We start from the raw sequence: 25568 nt of genomic DNA on the forward strand, positions 1-25568 counted from the left end.
ATGGGGTGAGGGGGTTGGGATCCAGATGAGTTCCAATGATTTACTGTATGCTTCCTTAAAACACGGTGTAAACACATTTTTCAATGTTTCAGTGCCCCAAAATAATATTCTTGCTATTATTAAAAGGCATAACTAACTGCTAAATGTTTATGCCAATTTATCTTCCTAGGTAAACTCATGACAAATTTTATGTGACTCAGTACACACACATATATATATCTGCAATTCATTTGGATTTTTAAATTTTGTTTTACTGTAAAATGCAGGTTCCTATCCATTAAAATGATAATTTTACTAATGAGTTGTGTCTATGGCCTATCATGAATGATTTGTAAAATTGGAATGAAAGGGTTACACATATATATTCTCAGTATCATGTGAGAGATATTGCATGAAAATGTTTTTTAACATTTAAATTGACAAACTTTGTATAATCTCCTTTAAAACCAAAAACATTTTAACAAATTAAAAACATGAGTGCATATTTTTGTCCCTCCTGTCTTTCCAGTTTGAAAGAGTGAAAAGTCAAACTTTAAATCTTGTCACTGGTAGATAAAAGCTTGTAGGACCTATGTCTTAAAAGCAGGATTCCAAAAACAAGTCAATGGAACACAACTTGAAATGCACTATTAAATTATTACAACAGGGCAGAAAAATAATCTGGTACAATATAAGATGAAAATAAGTGAAACAGGTTCTTTTACATAGTTTTTTTTTCAGTTATAGGTGGACACAATATCTTTATCTTATTTTTATGTGGTGCTGAGGATTGAACCCAGTGCCTCATGCATGGTAGGTGAGCATTCTACCTCTGAGCCACAACCCCACCCCTACAGTTTTTAATATGCTTATATGCAGTCGTATCTCCAGAAGGCAGTCATTAGACAGAATTTGCTAGTCTTTTTTTTTTTTTTTAATATATCCGGGATTAAACACAGGAGTGATCTACACGGAGCTATATCCCCAATCCTCTTTGAGATAGTGTATTGCTAAGCTGCCCAAACTGGCGTTGAACTTGTGATTCTCTTGCCTCAGCCTCCTGAGTTGCTAGGAATACAGGTGGGCATACTAAAATCCTTTTTGACAGAATATTGGGTAGAAAGATTCTGAAAAAGCCTTCAAGAAACTATGACTCACCAGAAATGGGGATGCTTGCCTATAATCCCATCTACTCAGGAGGCTAAGATGAGAGGCTTGCCAAGTTTGGGGTCAGTCTCAGCAACTCAGCAAGAACTTGCCTCAAACTTTTAAGAAATTAAATAAAATTTAAAAAGGGCTGGGGATGTCGTTCAGTGGCAGGCCACCCCTGGGTTCTATCCCCAGTGACAAATAAATGATATGAATTAGAAGAAATTAATTTAGATTATTCCCTTATCTTAAACAAAGGAAATGGGAACCATATCATTTAAAAATCTAATGTCCTATATTTACAGATTTTAAAAAACAAACAAAAAATCACATTCCTAACTTGCCCAGAATTTTGCTGTGTAAGTGAAAGGAAAAATATATCGTTTATGGTCTGACAGCAGGAAGATATTAAATCAAGTGACCAAGTCTTAAACGAATGTGAAAAAATAACTAGATTCAGGAAAAGAAGGACAGAGGGTCAGATCACATGCAATATTGGTTTGGAAAGAACACAGAAGAATTAGGACCATGACCATCAGGCTTTTATTAGCAGGGTGTGAGAGATGAAGTCCTACCCAGAGAGAAAATAGCTTCTGGTAGAATGAAATAAATGGAGGGAAGAGATAGAATATTCTGAGATTTTGTTGACCCAGACATTCAGGGCAAATACCAGAAAGATTTGGGAGGAACAGTAATAAGATAGGTTAGTGGCATTTCTAAATTTTTGACTTAAAGATGGTAAACAGATATAAAATCTCCCTAGACTGATGAATGGCACTATTTCTGAAAAATGATCAATAAATGTTAGGTTGATTAGTCAAAATTATTTCCATTTACTTCGAAGCTGAGATACCTTCCAACTCAGAGCATATACTAATTTATCTCAATAATATGAGCTAGATAACCAATTACTGTCCCCTCACAAGATGTGGTATGTATCTTTACTTTATACTCTGCATTTAAAACTGCAACTTTTATTTGGACATACAGGAAAATCTATTTGCAGATTTATATTTGTAGGATGGGGTATTTTATAAAATTTTTAAAAAGATTTCTCCCATAAGTCAGAAAAACATGACTGAAATTTGACCAGAATAAAAATCTAAATTATTTTATACTGAATAAAATATTTCAGACTAGAAATATCTGTGCCCATCATGAATTCCAAAAAATATAAGGATTATCCACCTGCATCATACATACACCTAAATTAAACTATTTTAGAACAGTTATTTTTTTTTTTCATTACTGAGGATTGAATCCAGGGCCTGGTGTATGCCAGGTATACACTCTACCACTGAGCTATATCCCTAACCCTTAAAATTCATTTCTAAAGAGACTTAAAAGGAAGTAAAATTGAAATAAGTATAATTGTCTTTGGCATCTAATATTAAATCACTGCTAAGGCCTGGTGTTCAATACATGCTGTATTTGTATTTCTTATATCCTTATGTATTACTAAACTGAATCTTTCTGAAACATTAGAGATTTAACTTTGAAAATGAAATCAGTAGTTGGTTTCAAAAAATTGAAATTAGGGGCTGGGGATGTGGCTCAAGCGGTAGCGCACTCGCCTGGCATGCGTGCGGCCCGGGTTCGATCCTCAGCACCACATACCAACAAAGATGTTGTGTCCGCCGAGAACTAAAAAATAAATATTTTTTTTAAAAAAATTCTCTCTCTTTCTCTCTCTCTCTCTCTCTTTAAAAAAAATTGAAATTATAATTAGCAAGGATATTATATCTGGTTCAACATCAAGTTTAAAACCTTAGATGGAAAGAAAAAACAGAAAATAAGCACATTTAAGTAGTATTAATAGAAAAAGCAGTTATGAATTTTAAATACTTCTGAAGTATTTTTTTAAAACTCAGGGGTACTTAATCACTGAGCTACATCCCCAGCCCTATTTTGTATTTTATTTAGAGACAGGGTTTCACTGAGTTGCTTAGCACCTCACTTTTGCTGAGGCTGGCTTTGAACTCTTGATCCTCCTGCCTCAGCCTCCAGAGCCACTGGGATTACAGGCATGCACCACTGTGCCTGGCTCAAAAGTCATTTTTAAAAGTCTGATCCAAAACAGTGTATTGATAATTAAATTAAAGAATATCCATATTACAGAACACTAGTCATTTAACTATTCTGGAGAATATTTAATGAAATATGGGAAAACATCCACAATATATAATGTGAACATAGAAAATTATCTATACGGTATAATTGTACTGGTGTAAAAAAATATATATACCACTTTTGAATTTAGGTTAATTTCTTATTTGGTTCATTATTCTTTTCTATGATATATATTGTTGTTAAAATCAGAAAAAACATTACTTAAAATTATAAATTCATCATATTCTCTTACCTGACGGTACTAGAGAATCTTGTTCAATAATCCTTGCAGAAGCCAGATCACTAATAATATACTGTAACCTTAAATGTCTAAACACTGAAACAAATGGTTTCCCTTGCTCAGTTTCAAGGAATGCCGTACCTTCAAAATCTATTGAAAAAACAAAATAAGTGATTATTTTCAAACCTATTATTTTATCCCTAAATGTCTTTGTGGACAGGGATACACAAACACACATACATACACAGTCCTTAAAATACAAATTAGTTATTTCAAAGTTTTGAAGAATTTTATAAACCTAACATGTGAGGATAAAAACTTGGGGAGATTCAGACAAAGTCCCAGAAAATTAACTTTGGTCCTAGTCAGACTGCTGGCCTGGGAATTAATTTGGGGGGGGGGGGGCTTTAGAGTTTGTGGTGCAACAAGGGAGTAAAGGCTTGAGAAAAGTACTTAGGTTTAGACTAACTCTCCAGAATTACTTCCCAAGGACTGAACACTCCAGTGAAACTCAAGCCCAGAAGCTTCACTTGAAGGTCTTTCACAAGATTCTTAGGACACAGAACACCTTTCGGAGTCTTCTAATATTTCTCAGCAAAAACAAGACACTGTTCAAGGGAGGGAAAGGGAGGAGGGCAGGGGATAAGCAAGGATGGTGGAATGTGATGGACATCATTATCCAAAGTACATGTATGAAGACTCGAATTGGGTGTCAACCTACTTTATATACAAACAGAGATATGAAAAATTGTGGTATATATGTGTAATAAGAATTGTAATGCAAAAAATAAAACAAGTACATGTATGAAGACATGAATTGGCATGAACATACTTTATACAAAGATATGAAAAACTGTGCTCCATATGTGTAATAAGAATTGTAATAATTCCACTGTTGTGTATTTAAAATAAAATCAATTAAAAAAAGACACTGTCATCACAGATTTGCAACACATAGGTAGTATTAATTTATTACTAAAATAATTCCAGTCTCTGAAGCACATGAATAATTTTTTTTTTAATTTTAGGGAGAATCTAAGGTTATTCCAAAAAATTACTCTTGATTGCATTTCAATGTGCTTTCACAAATGTGAAGAAAATGTTTAGGTATTGCTATTAAACATGAATTAATTTGGTGCATAAGATCCAGCTTACATTCACCCTTGTTTCTAATAAGGATAAGAGATGAGAGCTGCTATTATAGACCATTATATCTCAAGCCATGAAACACAAGTTTTCTGTGAACTAGAAAAGTATTTTGCACCGAAATAGTTTTCCTGAAAATTGTGAAAAGACATCTAATAAAAAGAATTTTCACAATTTTCAAATTTTTTCATACTTTTTTATTTTTATTCCTTTGGCATCTACCAAGAATCAAGCAGAGCAGAAAAGAAAGTATTATACTTTTAAAAAATTAATAGTTAACGTTGATTATTTACACAATAGGTGTGTGACTGGATTTATTTCTCCGCCTTTTTCTATAATGAAAACAGTTCTAGTTCATATGCTGAATTAACTGTGCAATTTCATGGGGTGTATTAAGAATATCATTAATGTTTTTACAGTTACTCTGTCACATAAGCAAGTTATAAAAATCTAATCTGTCTCATAAAAAACTGGTAATTATTCCATGGAGCCTTTCCTTCAAGGTTATAGGCTTATTTGCTTATTTTAGTAATAAATTAATACTACCCATGAGTTGCAAATCTGTAATGACAGTGTCTTATTTTTGCTGAGACATATTAGAATACTCCCAAAAGGTGTTCTGTGTCTGGAGTATCTTATGAAAAACCCTCAATTGAAGCTTCTGGGCTCGAGTTTCACTGGAGTGTTCAGTCCTTGGGAAATAATTCTGGAGAGTTAATCAAACATTAAGTACTTTCTCAAGCCTTTACCCCCTGTTACACTATAAACTCTAAACCCCCAAAATTAATTCATGGAAACAAAAAATAAACAAGAAATAAAAATTTCTTGCTGGCCAACATGTCACTATATTAATTGTATCATTCAAATTCAATAGCAATACTGAGGTGTAACTGTATACAAATTTTCCGAAATTTCTGTTGTTTCTTTTCATCTTGATCCACATAGTGGAAAGTCAAATAAAACTTAAAAGAGATATATCAATCTATAATGGGCAAAAGGACAAGTGATTTTTCTCTATTTCCTAAGTATGTTTTCTAATTTTGAAAACTGTTTGAAATGACTTTTACAAAGACCTCACAGAAAAACAATGGCATTAGACACATATTTTCCTTTATGCAATAAATATCTCTCTGAAAATTCTATATTGTATACTGTTACACATTGTGACTGGAATGAAGATTCTGGGGTGGGAAAAACAGAAATGGACCATAGTTTCCTATTCTGATTTCTGCCAGGTGGGCTGGAGATTAGTTTCTCTTATTGATGGGTTGTTGTGTTTGATTAATCAGGAGCACAAATGAGCATGAAGTTATAGCAACATTTATCCATTAACTACTGTTTCTATGAAGTCCTTTTGTCCTTCTAACTTCTCCACCTCCAGATTCTGTGTTTTATTTAAATTTTTTCCTATACTTTCCTCCTCTATAATTTTTCTAATCCTCCCTTAATTGCCACAAGGTAACACTGAAATATAATTTAATATATAAACTTAATATTTTGTTCTTCAAGTAAATCATTAGAATTTATTGATATGTCTTTCATACATTTTTTAGTTCAGTAGCTTGAATAATTTTTCTTGCTTTGAGCTAGGAAATTTCACTACATAAAATTTATTTAAATAAGACAAAAGAACACCACACTTTAAAATAAAGAACTTCTATTCAGGGCTAGGGATGTAGTTCAATGGTAGAGTGCTTGCCTAGCAAGTGCCAAGCAATCCCCAGTACACCAAAAAAAAAAAAAAAACAAAACAAAAGAAACATTTGCCAGGTGCAGTGGAGCACATCTGTAATCCCAGCAGTTTGGGAGCCTGAGAAAGAAGGATCGCAAGTTCAAGGTCAGCCTGAGCAATTTAGCAAGTTCCTAAGCAACTCAGATCTGACCTAATAATTAAAAATTTTTAAAAAATTAATAATAAAAAATTAAAAATTAAGAGAATAAAATCATGGCATTTGCAGGTAAATGGATGGAGCTGGAGAATATAATGAACTGAAGTAAGTCAATCCCAAAAAACCAAATGCTGAATTTTTTCTCTGATATAAGGAGGCTGATTCATAATGGGGATTGGGGGGCAGTGTGAGAGGAATATAAGAACTTCAGATAGGGCAAAGGGGAGGGAGGCATGGGGGTAAGAAGGACGATGGAATGAGACATACCTCATACGCTAAGTACATGTATGAAAACATGAAAGGTGTAACTCTACTTTGTGTACAACCAGAGACATGAAAAATTGTTCTATATTTGTGTAATATGAATTGAAATTACATTTTATTGTCATATATAACAAATTAGAATAAATTTTTAAAAATCCAAAGGCAATTAGTCAATTCAGAATAGAAATAAGGTAAACCTATTAAAGTAACTATACTTTGAATTAAAAAAAAAAGGCGGGGGATATAGCTCAGTAGTAAATTATCCCTAGGTTAAATGGTACCTCCCTTCCAAAAAACAAACTTCTATTCATCAAAAGACATCTTTAAGAAAGCAGAAGGATAATCTACAAGTTGGAAGATAAATGTAAAATGAATTTATGACAAATGATTGGTTATCAATAACACATAAAGAAGGGGATGGGATTGTGGCTCAGTGGTAGAGTGTTTGCCTAGAATGTGTAGGGCCTTGGGTTCGATCCTCAGCACCATATAAATGTAAAATAAAGATATTGTGTACACCTGGAACTGAAAAATATTAAAAAAAAATACATACAGATTACCTACAAATCATGGCTTGGGGTTCTGGCTCAGTGGTAGAGCACTTGCTTAACATGCATGAGGCCACTGGGTTTCATCCCCAGCACCACATAAAAAAACTAAATAAACAAAATGAATGTATTATGTCAAAAAAAAGGAAAAAGACTCATACATTTCATAATTTCATAGAAAAGGAAAAACATGACTAATATAACATATACAAGCCATTTAATCTCTTTAGTTAACAAGGAAATGAAAATTAAGACACAATATGAAGTAGTTTCATAACAACTAAAACAAAATGATATATTGTCCAGTGGTACGCTGCAGCTGGCTCATGTTAGTTCACAGGAGCTGTGTGCCTCTCTTTACAACTCTGCATTCAGTGATGTTATTTTGGTAGCTAGAAATCAGCCATGTGAAGAGAATTTTGGCCATGGAAAACTTTGCTACAAATCAGGGACTGGTTTTTCAGTGAGTCAGCTCATTAGCACACCACTATGTTAAGACATATATTCATTTATGTAAAGATTTGCACTTTTATTTCCTAGATCTGCTGCCACTTAATAGCTCAAGAGATATATGCATAAAGTGGCAAAATTTTGTTTAAAGCAAAAGAAAAATAAACACAAAATTCAATGTAGTGGTTGGGGAAAGTAAGAGGGACTTAATAGGAGAAAAACAAAAGGACACTGAAGTACACTCTACAGGGAGAAAATTAAAATTAGTTCATGGAGGTTCAATATATTATTAAAAATACCTCAAAAAGATGGCCATACATGACCAAAAATGATAGTATGCTAAGAAAATGAAGAACAAAAGATTATTATTTATCTACTTTTTTTGTACCTGGGGGCCATTAGAAGTTTTTTCCTAGATTTTTTTTAGCAAACTAAAAAATAAATACATTATATACTTCCTTCTACCCATTTTAGACCTTGTTAGCAGTTGATCTGAATCAATTTTGGAATAATTTCCCTAAGAAAATCTGATAAAAGATACAGAAGCTCCCCCCTCTCCAAAAATGCAGATAGCACACATGTACCTAGCCAATTCGGAATTTACACACACAGAAGCCTGTCCATAGCCTCTCATTTTTAGAATTGTTGCCAATAGATAGGATAATCGGTTATAGAAAAATTCAATGTGATTAAACTAAAGAATGAATTCGATAACCACGATCTGTTGGTGAGTCAATGCGAGAAAGAACAGTTTTAGGGATAACCATAGGTAAGGTATTTTTATTAATCTAACTTCAATTTTCTCATTGTAACTAAGAGACTAAATTAGATAATTGCTAAGGTCCTCTCCAGATCTAAATTAAGTCTATAAACAAGTCAGGGCCCAGTTTTAATAAATCCCATTAAAATAAAGATAAGTTCTTTAAATTTTAGGCATACCTTTTCTCCGCTTAGAAAACCAGACATCTGTTTCTGTCAAAAGCTGTTTTAAGGATCCATTCCAAGAAGGCACAAGTTGAAGGAACATCCACTGAGTTTAAAAAAAAAGAAAAAAACATTTGATTTCATCATTTTGTGATTATATTTTCAAACTGCTCCCACCTTTAAACACAACACCTTAAAATTTTAAATTTACTCTTTTATAAGCAACAAACAAAAAGTATAACTATTATATGACATCTTTACCAGCTTTAAATTCATCATGGCATTAATCATAGTCCAATGATAAAAGCCAAAAGTGCTTGTGTCAAGAAGTAAGCTAATCCCTAAAATTTATGGTCATGGATACAACTTAGATTAATGTGTTAAATAAATCTTATTTTATGCATATCATCAACTTTATGCTAACTTATTCATTAATTAACAAGTCAATTTCACTAAATACTATGTAAGGCTAAAGAATCAAAGTCAGGTACATTGACACATGCCTGTAGTCCTAGCTACTTGGGAAGCAAAGGCAGGAAGATTGCTTCAGCCCAGAAGTTTGAAACCATTTTACACAACATAGTGAGAGCCCATCCCATTCATAAATAAATAAATAAAATTAAGGATTATCTTATTGCTGTTGAAACAGTATCCAGAGTAGTTAAGAGTATGGACTTTTATATCCTAGATATGCTACTTAATAGCTCAACAAATTGCCTATTTTTTTTCTGGGCCTTAATTTCTTCAACTGCAAAATGAGCATGATAATGTGTCTACCTTATAGGATATTAAAAGAATTAATAGAATGGGGCCTAATGGAGATGATACCATGTAAGTGTTAGCATTTATCATTACTAGCATAAAAGCAGTAATAGTAATGGTATGAAATAATTAATACTATCTTAGTTTAGAGATAGAAATGAACCTTCTATAACTTTATGAATAACCCACACACTAAACTTCCTTAAGAAAAACAGTAATGGAATCCCACCTCTGCCATAGAGATAAACAATCCTAATCATATAACCCAGAAGGCGTCTCAATCCCAAATTTCACAACTATGTTACATGTTAGACAGTGCTCCAAGTCAGGGACAAAAGGCTAAAGGCAAAATTATGTAATTGGAAGGGAGCAGTGAGGCAGAACTCATAATACCTGGCCTTTGCCACTTAGTCATTAAAAGAATTCTGAGTCTCACTACTGTAGTAAAAGAATAACAGCTGATTTATTTCTTCAGAACTATGAAAATTAGATTAAAACATGTTGAAACCTTTCAAAAAGATGAATTACAGGTAGGCCTCTAGAAGAATAATTTCACCTTTTACTAGAAAAATTATTTGTGAAAATTTCATCATAAAATGTTGAATTCTACTAAAGCTCAACTTTGAAAACATTCCTGAAAACCATATAAAATATTTAAATTCTAAGATAACATCTTTTACATGAAACATTTCTGATTATGTAAAGATATAACAAAAACATGTTTATGGTTGAAAAAATTCTGGGAAAAAACAAAAAGTACTCCTAAGATAGAAAAGAACAAAAAATAAAGTTATCACTCATGAAATCCCTAAATATACTTAACATTTTAGCAAATAGTTCCAACTTACAATGGTTGATTTAAGATTCTTCAACTTAATGATGGTACAAAGTGTACCCATAAAACCATGACTTTTTCATTTTCAGTGCAGTATTTAATAAATTATGTGAATTATTCAACACTTATTATTTTATGATAGGATTTGTGTTAGATGATTTTTGTATAACTGTATGCAATGTGAGCATGTTTAAGTAGATGAGTCTAAGCTATGATGTTCATTGAGTTAGTTGTATTAAATGCATTTTTGACAATGATATTTTCAACTTATGTTAAGTTTGTTTATCAGGATGTAACCCCATCACAAGTCAAGGAACATTTGTAGCTTCTGTTCTTTTTCATGCATTCAAAACCATGCCTTTATCACTGGATACCAGCTGTTGCCAGGTATTCACTATAATGAGCAAGGCTGAGGGGATATCCTTGTGTACACCATATTATGTGAATACCTTTTTAAGAGCTGTATAGACGTCCATCTCCACTTGCATCACAAATAAGTTAGATGAACCAATAAGCTGTTTCATAATGTTTATACTGAAAAAGATGAAACAGAAGCGTGAGCTTAATCTTCACACAGACTGAAGGATGCTGGTGGAATGAAAAACTGTTTTTATCAAACAAAAATGGAATTAAAAACGATAACAGTCTTTTGCCCAAGACCTATCTTGGTTAATAATCTATCTGAATACAATAATACTAGTAATAAAAATACAGTAATACTAATAATTCACAAAGTAAATTATCTTTTTTTCACACTGACAGGGAAAAAAAATCTAGCCATTAAACAACAACAACAAAATTATAAACTATGTTTTAAAATGAAAATTAAAAAGATATTTGAACTTCCCTTATTCCACAATGTATTTAAAAAATTTTTTTTCACCTGTCCCCCCGACCACCCCCAAACCAACAAAATTGGTATCTCAGGAAGCTAAACAATGCTATCTTTGGTTTTATACCATTTCCTCCAGAATATCACATATTCCTGACATTTGTATCCTAAATCCTTTAAAAGTTCATTTCCACCCTGAATTTCTCAGCCCCATCATATATCTTAGCCTCACTATTACAAAAAAGCTCCCTGACAGTAGAAACAAGGACATAATCACTTCTTCATCCCTCATAGCTCTTAAAAGAATACCTTTAATATATAATGGACATTCAGAAAGTATTTTTTGAAGGAAGGAAAGGGAAGAGAAGGGGGGATAATAAACAAACAATTTCAAAAGCAAACTAATTGTGAATTTAATTTAATTAGGCTTAGCAAAAATTTTAAAATTATTTTCCTCAAATATAATTTCTCAAATACAGTTTAAGAAATATAAGAAACTTTTAATTCTTCCAGAGCCTGACAGAAGTAACACTGAAACTTCTCTATAGTCTTATAGTAGCAACATATTTTTCTGTTAAAATTGGTTAAACAAAATAGACATAGTATCATCATTTTATAAAGAAAAGAAATTTGTGTAGCATTTTTCAGTTCATGGATGTAAAAATATGTTTTGTGTTCTACAAAAATAACTTACATACTTTAACAAATGAAAAACATTATTCTAGGATATTAATTACAAAGTTATTTAAAATTCAAATACCTGAGTTCTTTAAAAAGCTCAACATTCTGGTGAGTCATCAAATTGTTTAGAAGCCACTCAAGGCACCTGAAATTAAAATACTTAATTATTACATTATATATATTTATAATTAACCAAGTAGGTCTTACAATTAAGATAAAAACAGAATATTAATCTTGCTAGGACATGCTCAAAATTTTTAGTTTAACAATATGAAATTTAGTATTGCTTTTGTCAGTGGTTATTAAGGAAATATTTCCTTGATATTATAGCATTTCTACTTAAGAAAAACATTTCTACTTAAGAAAAAATACCATTTCAGGTTTGTGTTAAATAGTTTATGATGGGGCTTGCACATATCTTTAAGATCTCAAAACGAGTTCTGCAATTCTCAAGAGTTATAAAAAAAAATTGTCAAGAGTTGCACTGATAAAATATCTATTAAACCTACTCCTTAAATAATTTTAATAGAAAATGTAGAGTGACCATAGTTTTTATAAGCTCGTATAACACACTCATGGTCACTTAAAAAGACAACACTCTTGAGGAATTTACTAATTAGTTCAAAAGAAAAAGGCACTTTTAAAATAATAAGATTCTATCCCCCTCGTCTTTTTTCTTTTCTTAATTCTTTTATTTTCTTACAACTCTACATACATTCTCTTAAGAAATCAAAGCAACCAAATTCCCAGAAGTGGAATGGGAAGAAAAACAAGGAAAGTAAACTCACTTTTTCTTTACAGAATCTAATCCATAGATCCCTGCTGATGTGTAATAGCCACATACAGTTTTCACATTAATTGTTTCCTTCATTGTCTCACCACACTGCTGTATTAAACCATCCTGTAAATATAAATAAGCACTGGAAAGGCCCATTTCATGTGGGAAAAATTAGTTCTGATATGTGCTTTTACATATTAAAAAGTTTTTTTAAAAAAAAGGAAGAAAGAAAGAAAACTCATTAAGTGCAGCAAATCTAAATTTTTTTTAAGTCCAATAAAAATACAAAAAAAAAATTCCCCAAGTATTCAACTTAATACTTGGAACTTAAAAATGGAAATTGGGGCAGAGCAATAAGGTAAATAAATATAAATATTATTATTCTCTTTGTTTTCTATTTTTCCCCCTCTGTGGGACCTTTGCAAATTTCTTTGGCAGCACTTAGTGTGTCTTGCCTGTTCTTTTAAAATTAAGAACTCTCTACATAATCAACCAGTTAACCATGTAACAGGTTAGACAAGTAAATAATATGAATTATCAGAGAGTTCCTATTAAAGTTTAAAACACCTATCAATATCTAAAACATTCCCATAAAACAAGTATAGTATAAACAACTTACATTAAAATTTTAATCTGAAATGTTTATATGGTTTCAAATGAAAAAACTTTAATATATAGAAAGAATAATGATGCTTTTCATTCAAATTTCTGAAATACATTCATCATGCAAGTATATTATTAAGTTAGAATTAGTAAATTACAAAAATAAGGCAGAAAAAGTCAATGTAGAACAAAACCAAAACAACTTAAGTTAGAAAATAAAGTACACTTCATTGGAAATAAGTATTGAAAGGATCAAAATATTTTTAAAAATCAAATTTTTACCAAGGATATTTAGCAAGTTGTTATAAATGCCAAATAAAAGGAAGCATTTTGTAAAAAAATTAACACATTGATACAAAATGGTTTTTAAACTTACCTGACAATCATTCCAGACTCCTCCCCTTTCTCTTAACACTTCATCTGTCACCTTACCCAGTGGATTATCCTTATTTAATCTTTTGGCTATCCATCTTTCCACTCCATGTTTATTGCAACTACTTTAACTTGGACTTCACTTGGACTCCTGCCCCATAGGCTTTTGTCTCTAATGTACTCATTTTTCATTTTCTCTTCAATACATTCTTCACACATCGATCCTGAAATATTCTTTCTAAAGCATAACTTTGTCTTTCTTCTGATTAAAATCTTCCAAAAGTACTTACATATAAATTCATAGGAATATATACAGGGAACTTCATAATCTGTCTTCTGCCTCTCTTTCTACAAGCCCTGTTATAGTTTTGCTAGAGCCATGCTCCTCTTAGATTCTCTAGTCCTCCATCACTTCACATCTCGGGTCTTAGCTTACTCTGTTCCCTATGTCTGAAATGCTCTTCCTCCCTCTTTCTTCATACAATGTATGACTCAATTTGGAAACATCCTCCTATGACACTATTGGGTTATAAAATGACTAATTCTTTCTTTATGGATCTACTAAATCCTACAAGATTTTTATACCTTTAATTTTGGACAGCTCTTATTTTACCTTTGGGTTTATATATCAACCCTTTCCCTTTCTACACACACATACATATACTATACTGTGAGCTTCGTGAAGGTAGGACTACATTGTTGTTTCAAAAATTGACACACACAAATTGTATGTATTTAGGGACTATATTTTAATTTACCCTTGGATCTCTATGCCTAATTTGACATATTGGTCAACACACTTTTGTTAAATGAATAAATCTGTCATTCTAAGATTAAAACATATAAATGTGATTTACACATAATTATTTAACAACTAAGAAAAAGTTTACATAGTAACATACATGTTTTTTGAACTCATGAACTAAATTAATTAGTAATCAGAAAACATATGTTTAATAGTGTAAATAAGTCATTAATAGAAATAGGTAAATGGACTTAGACAAGTAAATATTTTCCATATTACATTCATACAAAGAGAGTGACATGGAAATAGTTTGTATTCGTTTTACACAGACATAAATCCCCACCCCAGTTATAATAAATTGCTTTTGGTTAAGCATTTTAAATGATTTATAACAAATAATACATTTATACATTTAATTTTCATTTTAAAATTATAAAGGCTTAACTTTATTTTTGGAAAGATATGTTGAAACAAAGAAAACACCGATTTTTTTAAAAAAATAATGTGCATACTTACCAACTGCAGCATACAAGCTGCTGCCAAAATAGCAATAACTCGACTGGGCTTTATTAAGACATCATCTCGATACAGTGATCCAAATGCAACCTGCAGTGCTGAAAGTAGAAAGTGCACACGTAGAATTAAATAACAATAATTAAATCTATAAGATTATTGCAAAAGTAATGACTGTCTTCACGGTGATATTTATTTAAATCTCATATGCACATAAAAGGATAAAAGAAGTATCATAATTAAAATCGTAGTAATGGTTACTCATTGATGATTTTAATATAATAATGTTGTAAATTTTTTTTATTTTATGAAATTTGGCTGCATTTTTTAAAGTCTAATCTTGATGTTTTTGACTAGAATAAAGATGTCTTTCGAATTTTTATGATATTCCTGAGTAGAGCAATCATTAAGTGCAAGTTCTCACTGATAATCTTAATTCTGCCTTGTTCAGTGATTCACCACTGGAGAGTATGGTACATAGCTCCTGGTCCTATCCACACCACACTCACAGCTATCTAGGCCTGGCCATCCTTCTCTCCACTGCTACTCTCATCAGTGTTCTACGTGGTTTGTTTTGTAAACATTCTCAAGTTTCTTTTTTGCCTTTGTGGCGAGCACTGGGTATCCCCCATTTGGACTATCAATGAGGGGAGCAGAAGGAGCACTGGAATAGGAATAAGGAAAGAAATAGTGTGACTGCAGGATCACTAAACTGTTCTCAGATCCAAAACAAGTCCCTATCTCTTTAGACCTTGAATTCCTCAATTAAGTATCCCTACACTCTAAAATAACACAAATTACATGATTCATACCCTTCCTGTTTCCAGAAAAACAATCTTCACACATTAATTTTTTATAAGTGGTCATACATTTCCTTCCTTCCCCCTACATTTCATATCCCAGGCAGACATATTTACAAAGGCAAGTAAACAAATTTGACAAAGTCCACAAGACTAAACAGATCTAGGACAGGAAGAACAAGACTGATATAGTATTAGAGTAAATTAATATAAAATTATTAGCTTCCAATGTTAAATGGAGCTTTTTCCTAGCTGACAAGGTTAGAAGGAAATAATTATTTTCTATCAAAATAATAAATTTTATGAAAGAAATGTTTTATGATTTTTGCATAATAGTAATTATGGAGGAAGTACCTTCTATATCAATATTCTGGTCAGGAATCTCCAGTTCAATAATATTCATGCTGGATTCTTTCCAAGAACCACTGAACATACTAGAAAAGTAGCCTGACTTAAAAAAAAAAAAAAAAAAAAGTCAATGATTATCCAGTACTTTGTCTCCTAACTTATTTTCCAATTTCCAGAGAAAAAGAATTGTCAAATATGACCATAGAAGAAAAGAAATAAAGATAAGGCCATTATTAGGTATATCAAATTATGTCAGTTTAATACAATTTTAACACAAACTAAATCAAATTTTATATTACTATCTGAATAGTCCACTGTTGAATCCTTACTGTGCCTTCATGGTGATAAAGGGTTTAGATCAGTTCCAAGTTAATACATAAGTATGTTCCCCCAAAGAAACCAGGAAAAATTCTGATTTTATTTAATCAGAAAAATCCAGAATGAACCTGAAATCTAGGAAGTCTTTACTTATCTTACAAATAGTATCCCTCAGAATTACAGTACTTCAGAATAGATCAAATATGAACTAATTTATTTTAAAAATTTTACTCTTTATTACAGTTATCCCTTTGAATGGTTCCAAGATCCCTTGCAGAAAATCTGAAGCTGCTCAAGTTTCTTATATTTCTATGTAATCTATGCATATCTTCTCCTTTACTTTTAAATCATTTGAAGATTACTCCTAATGCAATGTACATGCTATGTAATTAGTTTACACTTTTTTTTTTTTTTTAGGGGATAATGATAAGAAAAGTCTGTATGTGTCTTAGTGCAGATGGAATTTTCTTTTTTCTGGATATTTTTAAACCACCGTCAGATTTATTTATTTTTATGTGGTGCTAAGGATCAAACCCAGTGCCTCACACGTGAAAGGCAAGCATTCTACCACTGAGCTACAACTCCAGCCCCTATTTTATTCTATTTTGAAAGTTCTGAATCTTTAACAATAGCAGACAGGAAAATTATCAGCACAAACATAAAATAGGTACATCAGCTAAATTCTAAATGACATAGTTTATACATACTTTTTGTTCATCTTGGTTTTTTTTTTTTTGGTGGTGGTGGTAGTGGTGGGGTAACTGGAGATTGGGGATTGAATTCAGGGGCACTTGACCACTGAGCCACATCCCCAGTCCTATTTTGTATTTTATTTAGAGACAGGGTCTCACTGAGTTGCTTAGTGCCTCTTAGTTGCTGAGTCTGGCTTTGACTCGCCTCCTGTCTCAGCCTCCCAAGCTGCTGGGAATACAAGCATGTGCCATTGCACCTGGCTCATTTTGTTTTTAACTAAACTAGGTTTCCCAAGACAGAATAAAGGGTTAAATGTCAAGAGCCTTTCAGTCACATTCAACTTGAACTTCAAAGCAACATTTCAGATGAATTTATGCAAATGAACAATCACAAATAAAATAAATTTAGCAATATTAACTTTAATAAACCATTTTCTCCTGACTTTTCCCTCTTTATCAACAGAGGGCACTGAAATAACCACCTTGTTGAAGTAATGACTATTGCTGGGCTAGCATGATAGTGAGTTTCAAGTCTCTTATTTAGGCCAAACTAAGTTTCCACTGACAATGTTTACCATCTTTCTAGTAAAATACTTACTTAAAAAAATTTTTTTTTGTAGTCGTACACAATACCTTTTATTTATTTATTTGTTTGTTTATTTATTTATTTATATGTGGTGCTGAGGATCTAACTCAGGGCCTTGTACATGTGCAAAATGAGTGTTCTACCACTGAGCCATAAACCCAACCCCTTTCTAGTAAAATACTTATTATCAGATGAAAAGATTTTATTACTGTCCATGCAAAAGATTACTGTGAAATGCAACGAGGAAGAACAAAAGTTTGAGTTTCTTTAAGTAAAGAAACTGGTAACCAACAGAAAAATAAAATACTTACTTGACATAAATATATTTTGTGTAAGCTCCACTCTTCTCCGAGAGCACAAATCTTAATGTCACTGTTTTCACCATTCAAAAATAATGTTTGATAAATATATTTGGATGTGCTCTTTAATTTTTTCCTGTTGAAAGACATGTAAAAGTTATATATATATATATATAAAAACCTGAATGTTTTATTGATTTTGAAGACATTTTAAAATACTCCTTTTGTTCAATTTCAATGAGAGTTTATTTGTCCATTGTGTAAAAAAAAAAGGGGACAGAATATTATATATTCAAATTTTCTAGAAGAGTACAGAAGATAATACCTAGTAGCCACCTCTGGGGCACTCCATTCACAGGGAGGACCAACAGTGGATAGAGGCAGCAGCATGGGAAGGAGACCTTTCTCTACGCACCTTTTATATATTTTTTAAATCTTTGAATTAATTTTAATTACGTATTTAATAAATTAAGAAGATAAGTCAGCATGGTGGTTTTTGCTTTTTTCCTTATTTAGGAATCAGCATAGTTATAGAGAATTTCAATATAACTGCAACAATTTGCTGTGCACCTAAAAAATGAAGAACAAGAGTGAAAATTCCCTACCCAAGTAATTAGTAAAATAATTTACATCTAACCTTATTGGATACCAAACTGGACTAGTTATGACTGGTTTTAAACTAACTCCCATTTGTTTGGACAAATGGTCTGAAACCTTAAATCAAAGGTTTTCGAAGTTGTGCTCATGAAAGAAGCATTTTAGGGTTTACCAAGGAGAGGGAAACAGTGAACTCTAGACACCTAACTTCACCCAGAGCAACACCAGCCACTACCTCTATAAACACACTGGATTTCTGCATAAGATTTAACTTAAAGGAAGACTTAAAAAGTTTAGAAATCATTAAGCAAGATGATCTAGTAAATAAGGAAAGCATAGGCAAAAGCTGATCAGTCTTTATAATTTTTATAATTTTTGACTAATTCAAAATTTCTTAGTGGTTAAAAATTTTTTAAATTTCTTCTTAAAAATGAAGTCATTGTTTCAGATGGCATCTTGAACCAGTGTATTTAATACCTCTTCCCAACACATATTAAACATAGCACAGTAGGTTGGGCATGTAGCATATTCCTGTAGTCTCAGCTACTCTGGAGGCTGAGGCAGGAGGGTAACTTGAACTCAAAAGTTTAAAGCCAACCTGGGTAAAACAGTAAGACTCCTCCCTAAAAAAAAAAAAAAAAAAGTACAAAAATAGCACATACTTTTGTGGTAGATAGACATGGGTTTGAGGCCCTGGTCTCCTACAGCTCAGTTACACTGTAAAAAGATAATATGAATAATATCTACTTCATTCAGTTATTGTGAGAAGTAAAGGAGACAATGTGGTTTCTGATTCCTGATAGTACCACAAGTACATGTTTGATTCCCATCCCTCCCAAATCTCACTAAAGAACAAATGCATAAAAAGGAATATTACGTTCACAGTAACAAAAATATGACAGTGGGCTCATCATCTGATAAGACATATTAGGAATTTGAAAATTAGAGAATAAACTGTAATAAAAAAGTAGAGAAAGCCACAGCACAAAATATATTATAAAGGGCTCAGATGGAGATTAAGATTTTGTGTCTTTCAGAACCCTGTGAGGCGGGTGGAAGGAAGGAAATATGAAAATTTGTCCTCCTTAGTGGCCTCCCTTACTCTATGAACACAGAGTACAAACACCCAGGCAAAAAGACTTCAGGGTTTTTCTACAAAAAAACAATCTACCAGAAGATCTAAGGCTTTTAATATAAGTATTGGTGATCCAGACAAAGCAATCCTTACTCTGGAATTTGAGGAATCTGTAGCCTATCAGCTCCCAACCCATTCATCCTCAGTCACGATTCCCAAACTGTGTGCCAAAATACCTGGAACACCGCAGCAAACTAGATAGGCACTATAGCATGTTTTAAATTTGAAGAAAACACATTTTTTAGACAACACGTAATCTACCACTATTAAGTTGTTTGGACTTAACCATCAGGTATTTCTTCTGCATTAAGGGGTACTATACAAAATTACTATGACACTAAGGGCACTGTGAACCTAGAAAGTTTGGAACTCTCTACTCTAAAACAAAGAAAACCCACATGTTTCCAATTCAGTCAATCTTCCTACTCAAAGAAGAGGCTTATGGAAATACAACTATTTGCTTATTAAAACACATGTACACATACAAAGCAGCAACTCATTCTTAAACATAAGAGGACAACCAAGGATTACCCAACAAAATAAAAAGAGAATGACCAAAAGAAGTATCTAATTCAAGAAAAGAAAATTTCAAAACCCTCTCATTCATATACTTAGATATCTCAGATTATTGCACTTATAAGGTGCTATGAAAAAGAAGTACTCAGAACAAGAAAGAGTTCTTATAGACTATTATTATGAATCTCTAGATTGTAAGGCTCCAGCAATTATCAAGTCCATCAAAAGACCCATAATTAGGTCCATTCTAGTTCAATTTAAAAACACCAGAGATGGGCTGGGGTTGTAGCTCAGTGGTAGAGCACTTGCCTAGCATGTGTAAGGCACTGGGTTCGATTCTCAAAACCAAATATAAATAAATAAAGTCCACTGACAACTAAGAAAATATAAATTTAAAAAAAGAGAAAAAAAATCCAAATGTGTCATAAAGAAAAGTCACCTAAAAAGAAAAGAGAATTAGATCAGGATCAAATGTTTCAACCATGCTGTAAGACACAAGACAATGAAGTAATATGACAAAGATATAAAGTTATTATAGAGTTTCAGACCCAAAGTATGAATAATGAAAGAGATAAAATTTGTATTTAGATATGCATAAATTATCCTATTTTGTGCTCTTTCATGAGAAAATATTTGGAAGATTTAGATCACTAAAAGAATGAAAAAAAGGGAAAAAAAATACAGGCCACAGAAAACAGTGGCTCTAATCCAATCCTAAAATGGGGTGAAAAAAGTCCCAGAATAGGAGTAGACAAATTCAGATTGGAAAAGAAGGATGGAGGAACCCTGGAGGGAAGTCTAGGATTTAGAGGAGATGAATTCCATGCAACTGTGTTTCAGAAGGTAGAAAAATCTGAAGATATTATTCTTTTGTCAGAAAGGCAGCCAGAAACTCTGAGACAACAAAAAGCAATCCAAAAAGGCACTGTCCAAATAAGATACAAACAAAAACAGCCCAACTTTAAGATTCCACTTAACTATAAGGTTCAAAAATTTCTCCCTTTGAACAGAAGGTTGTGACATTGGACTCACCAAGTATGATTTATAATCCTAGCACACTACTTGACTCTGCAGCAATCTTTACATAGTTATAACAATAAATACTGTTTACTAGATTTCAATTTTTAGGCACAAACTATGGACAAAGCACTGGTTGGAGAACAGTGTGGATTTTAATAGTCCTGTTAATGAAAAAGTAAGACAAGCACTTAACCAAAGGTATGAGGTAGAAAGTAGGCCTAGAAGATAAAATTTCTTCTGAGGTAGTCTGTTAGGCAGGAAAGCACAATAAACAACCTCGAGAAGTGTATTAATGCTAACACATACAATTGTAGGTCTCAATATTTTCTTATTTTCCATGAAAACATACATTCTGATAAGCATTTTCTAGTAAAGCTTACTTCAAAGACATTCCCTTATAGTCTGCCCATGTAGTCCAGGAATTGGCACATTTTTCTGTAATGGTCTAGATGGTAAAAATCTTCAGCTTTGGCCCAGCAATTTTGGGGGTACTCCCATGGAAAGTTTTCTACTCGCCAGTCCCAGCCTATCACATTTAGCAAACTTTTTTGCCACTTTTTCGCAAATTTTAGCTTGGGGACGGAGGGACCTATTTCAAATTTGTTCTTTCCTTGGATATTCTGCCTCAGCCTTACAAAAAGTGACTATTTCCTGTATTTTCTATCCCTATATTTTTAAGAGATCTCTTTACCTTAATATTTGCCCTTAGCAGTTAATTCCCTGTTTCTGTTAATGTTTATATTTAAATTATCCCTGTTCAAATTACGGTGTGGTTTCTTTCAAATGGGCACTGACATATATTTCAATAATTATATTAAAAATATGTGGTCTAAATAATAACTAAAAGGCAGAGATTGCTCTATTGGATTAAAAAAAAGGCAAGACTCAACTAAATGCTGTCTCTATGATATCTACTTTAAATATAAAGACACAGGTAAAAAGTGAAAGGATAAAATAAATAAATAAATACATATAACAATTATCAAAGAAAGTGGTCAAATAACCCAATTAATAAATGGGCAAATGAATTAAACAGACACTTCTTAAAAGAAGAAATACAAATGGCCAACAAATATATGAAAAAATGTTCAACATCATTTGCAATCAAAACTACATTTTATCTCACATTAGTCAAAATGGCAGTCATCAAGAATACAAACAATAATAAATGCTGGAGAGGATGTGGAGAAAAAGGAACATTTTTTACATTGTTGGCAAATTAGTATAACCACTATGGAAATCACTATGGAACGATGTTGGTAAATTAGTACAACCACTGTAAGTATGGAGGTTCCTCCAAAGACTAGGTACAGAACCACTATATAGCCAGCTGTACCACTCCTTGGTATTTATCCTAAAGAATTAAAGTCATCATACTTCAGTGATAAATGCATAACCATGTCTATAGCAGCACAATGCACAATAGCCAAACTATGAGACTAGCCTATGTTTCCATCACCAGATGAATGGATAAAAAAAAAATGTGGTATATATACACAACAGAGTTTTATTCATGAAATCATGTCATTTGCAGAAAAATGGATGGAACTAGAGACCATTAGACCAAGCAAATAAGCCAAACTTAGAAGGTCAAGGGTCAAATGTTTTCTCTCATATGTGGAAGGTAGAGAGGGGGCAGGATCTCATGAAGATCAAAGGGAGATCAATAGAGAAAAGGGACCAGGAGGTGGGAGGTAAGGAGAAATGGGGGAAGGGGAGAAGTGCTGGGGAGTGATGATGGCCAAATTATTTTGTTATGTTGTTCATGTATGAATATTTAACAACAAATTCCATCATTATGTATAACTATGATGCACCAATAAAAAATGTGGAAAGAGAAAAAATTTTAAAAAAAATAAAGAAAGTTGTAGTGGCTATATTGCCAGTGGACAAAGAGGAATGAATATTTTGTAATAATAAAAGGACCATTTAATCCTGAGTGGGTATATGGCAGACACTGTGCACCATATTCATTCTCAAATTTATGTTAACTATGAAGTTATTTTAATATCTATATTTTACATATGAAGAATATGAAGTACAGAATACAGACATGAACTTAGAATCTAAGTGCTTAAAACTGCTACAGTGAGTGCTATGGCACATGTCCAAGTAATTCCAGCAGCTAGGGAGGTTGAGGTAGGAGGATCACAAGTTGAAAGCCAGCCTAAGCAACTCAGCCAGACTCTCTCTCAAAATAAAAAATAAAAACGGTTTGGGGATGTGGCTCAGTGTTTGGGTTCAATCCCCAGTAACAAAAAAATAAAATAAAAACTGTGCTACAGTGACTCTTTAGAAAGGTTACTGAAGGAGGGAGCAGAGGAGGAAAAGGAAAATACTGGGAAACAATATTGACCAAAATATCCTGTGCTTGTACAAATATGGAACAATAAATTCCACAATTATGCATAATTATGATGAACCAATAAAAATATGGGGGGAGTAGGGGTCAATTTTTTTGGTAAATAAATATAAACTAACATAAAACCATATGAAAAGTTTTATAAATTAAACTATTAAACAGCTTTTACCCATGATACTTAAGTACTACCTCTATCATTGATCTGTTACACTACCGTCGTGACGCTTTTTTACAATATGTAACACTTCTGTAGCAAAAATTTTTGAATCATTTTTAAGGTTCATTTAAAAAATACATCTATTGATTCCACCAAAGACCTTAAAAATTGTTAAGTGAAGAAATATTCTACTTATAAATTGCATTCTAGTTCACCAGCAAATATTCTGTTTTCCAACTTTTCCAAGAAAAGGGTAAGCACGCTCTCTGCAGCACACAGCTTGACAGATCCGCGGTCAATGACTTCGTCTACTACAGACGTTGAAAGACTTTGTTCCCTATTAGGAATAAAGGCACACTATTTGATAAACTTCGCGTTTATACATAAGGAGAACTGGGCGCAATTACTTCCCCTTTACTGAATGAGCGACAATAAAGGTGCCCATCTTGGGCATCAAATTTACGCCTGTATACTGTTTTGGCAACCGGATGCAAAACAATTTATTCTGCGGTAACCGCTCAGAGAGGGCGAAGGTGTACTACGGAAGGCCAGCCAGTCGGTCGTTCTCCAGGGTTGAAAGAGAGGCAAGCTCTAGCTGGCGTTCCTCAGTCTCATCCCGAGGCTGAAACAACACCCCGGCAGCGTCAGTGGTTTACAAGGCAGAACATCAGGCGTCTCCCGGATCTGCCTTGTAGCAGGGCTCGTTCATTTACTCGGTCAAGGGCACGTCCACTCTTTACGGGCGGGGGGACGCCGCATCCAGCCAGGACACTGGACGCCGGCTCCACCCCAGGCCCAACAGGTGCAGGTGCGGGTGTGGGTCAGCTGGGGAGCGCCCCTCCACGTACCTTCGAGGAGTGTTGAGGAGCCTCTGCTGCTCGTCGCCTTCATCCTCATCCTCGTCTGTCTCGGAGTCAGGGTGACAGTAGCAGAAGGCCCCGCTACTCCGCTTGCGTTTGCGGCTACCCGGGCAGTAACAGAAGCTGTGGCCAGCAGCGTCGCCGCCAGTCTCCGGCCTCCGGGCAGAGCCCCCGACTCCGGGACCGGGCTCCTGTGGAGCTCGGGCTCGCCCAGGGTGGCGCAGCACTCGGCTGCTAAGCGAGCCCATGGGATAGCGCTCCCTGGTCCTTCAGGGAGCACGCTTCAGGACACCCAGAGGAGAGGGTCTCCCGCCATGGCCCGGCCGCTGCCGGCCTCCTCCCAGCCCAGGTGCCTACACAGCCACCTTCTCACGCGCAGCCCCAACGGTTGAAGAGGACGCTACCGCCTCCATCCTCGGCCCCGCCCGCCGCGTCCAGCCGCGCCGCGCGCCGAGACCGCAGAACCTCGCCCCCTCCCCCGCCTCGGCCTATCGAAACAAAGCGCGGACCGTTCGGCGCAAGCGCGCGACGAGCCTCCGGAAGGGGCGGGGAACTGCGAGTGCGTGGCTGCGGGAGCCTGCGCAGGACGGGGCGCGCGGGTACCGCGGAGGGCTTCCTCGCCTGCGGTTGACCTGGTGTTTTTGCTAACGTGCACTGTAGGGCTGTTCTCGTTGTTCGCTATAGTTCACACACGTCTTTTGCATCAGAAGTCATTCATTCTTTCTACAAAGTCCTTTGGGCTGCAGATAATTACTGGGCCTTGTGCTAGACGAGAAGCAAGAACACCTTCTGTTCAGGCTTCTCGAAGGAGCGCTCACTTCCTGGGGTCCGACCCTGCAGGTTTGGGGCATGATTTCCTGTGAGAAGAGCATTTAAAAGGCGGAACTACGTGGATCTCCCGAGTTTCTTCAGCCCTGGGTTGTGGCAAACATTTCCTGCACTACCCTCTCCTCCTCGCCCTTTAAACCCAGGGCCTCATAGATGCTACGCACTCACTCTACCTTGGAGCTACATTCCCAGCCCTCTGCACTCTTTTCCTGTACTCCCAGCACCAGTGG

General features: G+C 34.1%; 1 protein-coding gene across 2 annotated transcripts in view; it reads right to left on the bottom strand.

Annotated features, from left to right (window-relative positions):
* Gmcl1 (germ cell-less 1, spermatogenesis associated) overlaps window positions 1-25014 on the bottom strand; it is a 47138-nt gene extending 22124 nt beyond the window's left edge. For both annotated transcript variants that reach the window (XR_005727254.2, XM_005322110.4), the window contains exons 1-9: window positions 24499-25014; window positions 17876-17999; window positions 15975-16071; window positions 14824-14921; window positions 12598-12710; window positions 11889-11954; window positions 10746-10830; window positions 8715-8805; window positions 3491-3628 (exon numbers count right to left, since the gene is read on the bottom strand). Coding sequence is in view for 1 of the 2 variants with exons in the window: in XM_005322110.4 (XP_005322167.1) it covers window positions 3491-3628; window positions 8715-8805; window positions 10746-10830; window positions 11889-11954; window positions 12598-12710; window positions 14824-14921; window positions 15975-16071; window positions 17876-17999; window positions 24499-24758 (1072 nt within the window). In the remaining variant the exon portion in view is untranslated. The remainder of the gene's footprint in view (window positions 1-3490; window positions 3629-8714; window positions 8806-10745; window positions 10831-11888; window positions 11955-12597; window positions 12711-14823; window positions 14922-15974; window positions 16072-17875; window positions 18000-24498) is intronic.
* Window positions 25015-25568: the final 554 nt, after the last annotated feature.

The sequence above is a fragment of the Ictidomys tridecemlineatus genome, chromosome 12 (genome assembly GCF_052094955.1).
Source record: "Ictidomys tridecemlineatus isolate mIctTri1 chromosome 12, mIctTri1.hap1, whole genome shotgun sequence".
Taxonomy (NCBI): Eukaryota; Metazoa; Chordata; class Mammalia; order Rodentia; family Sciuridae; genus Ictidomys; species Ictidomys tridecemlineatus.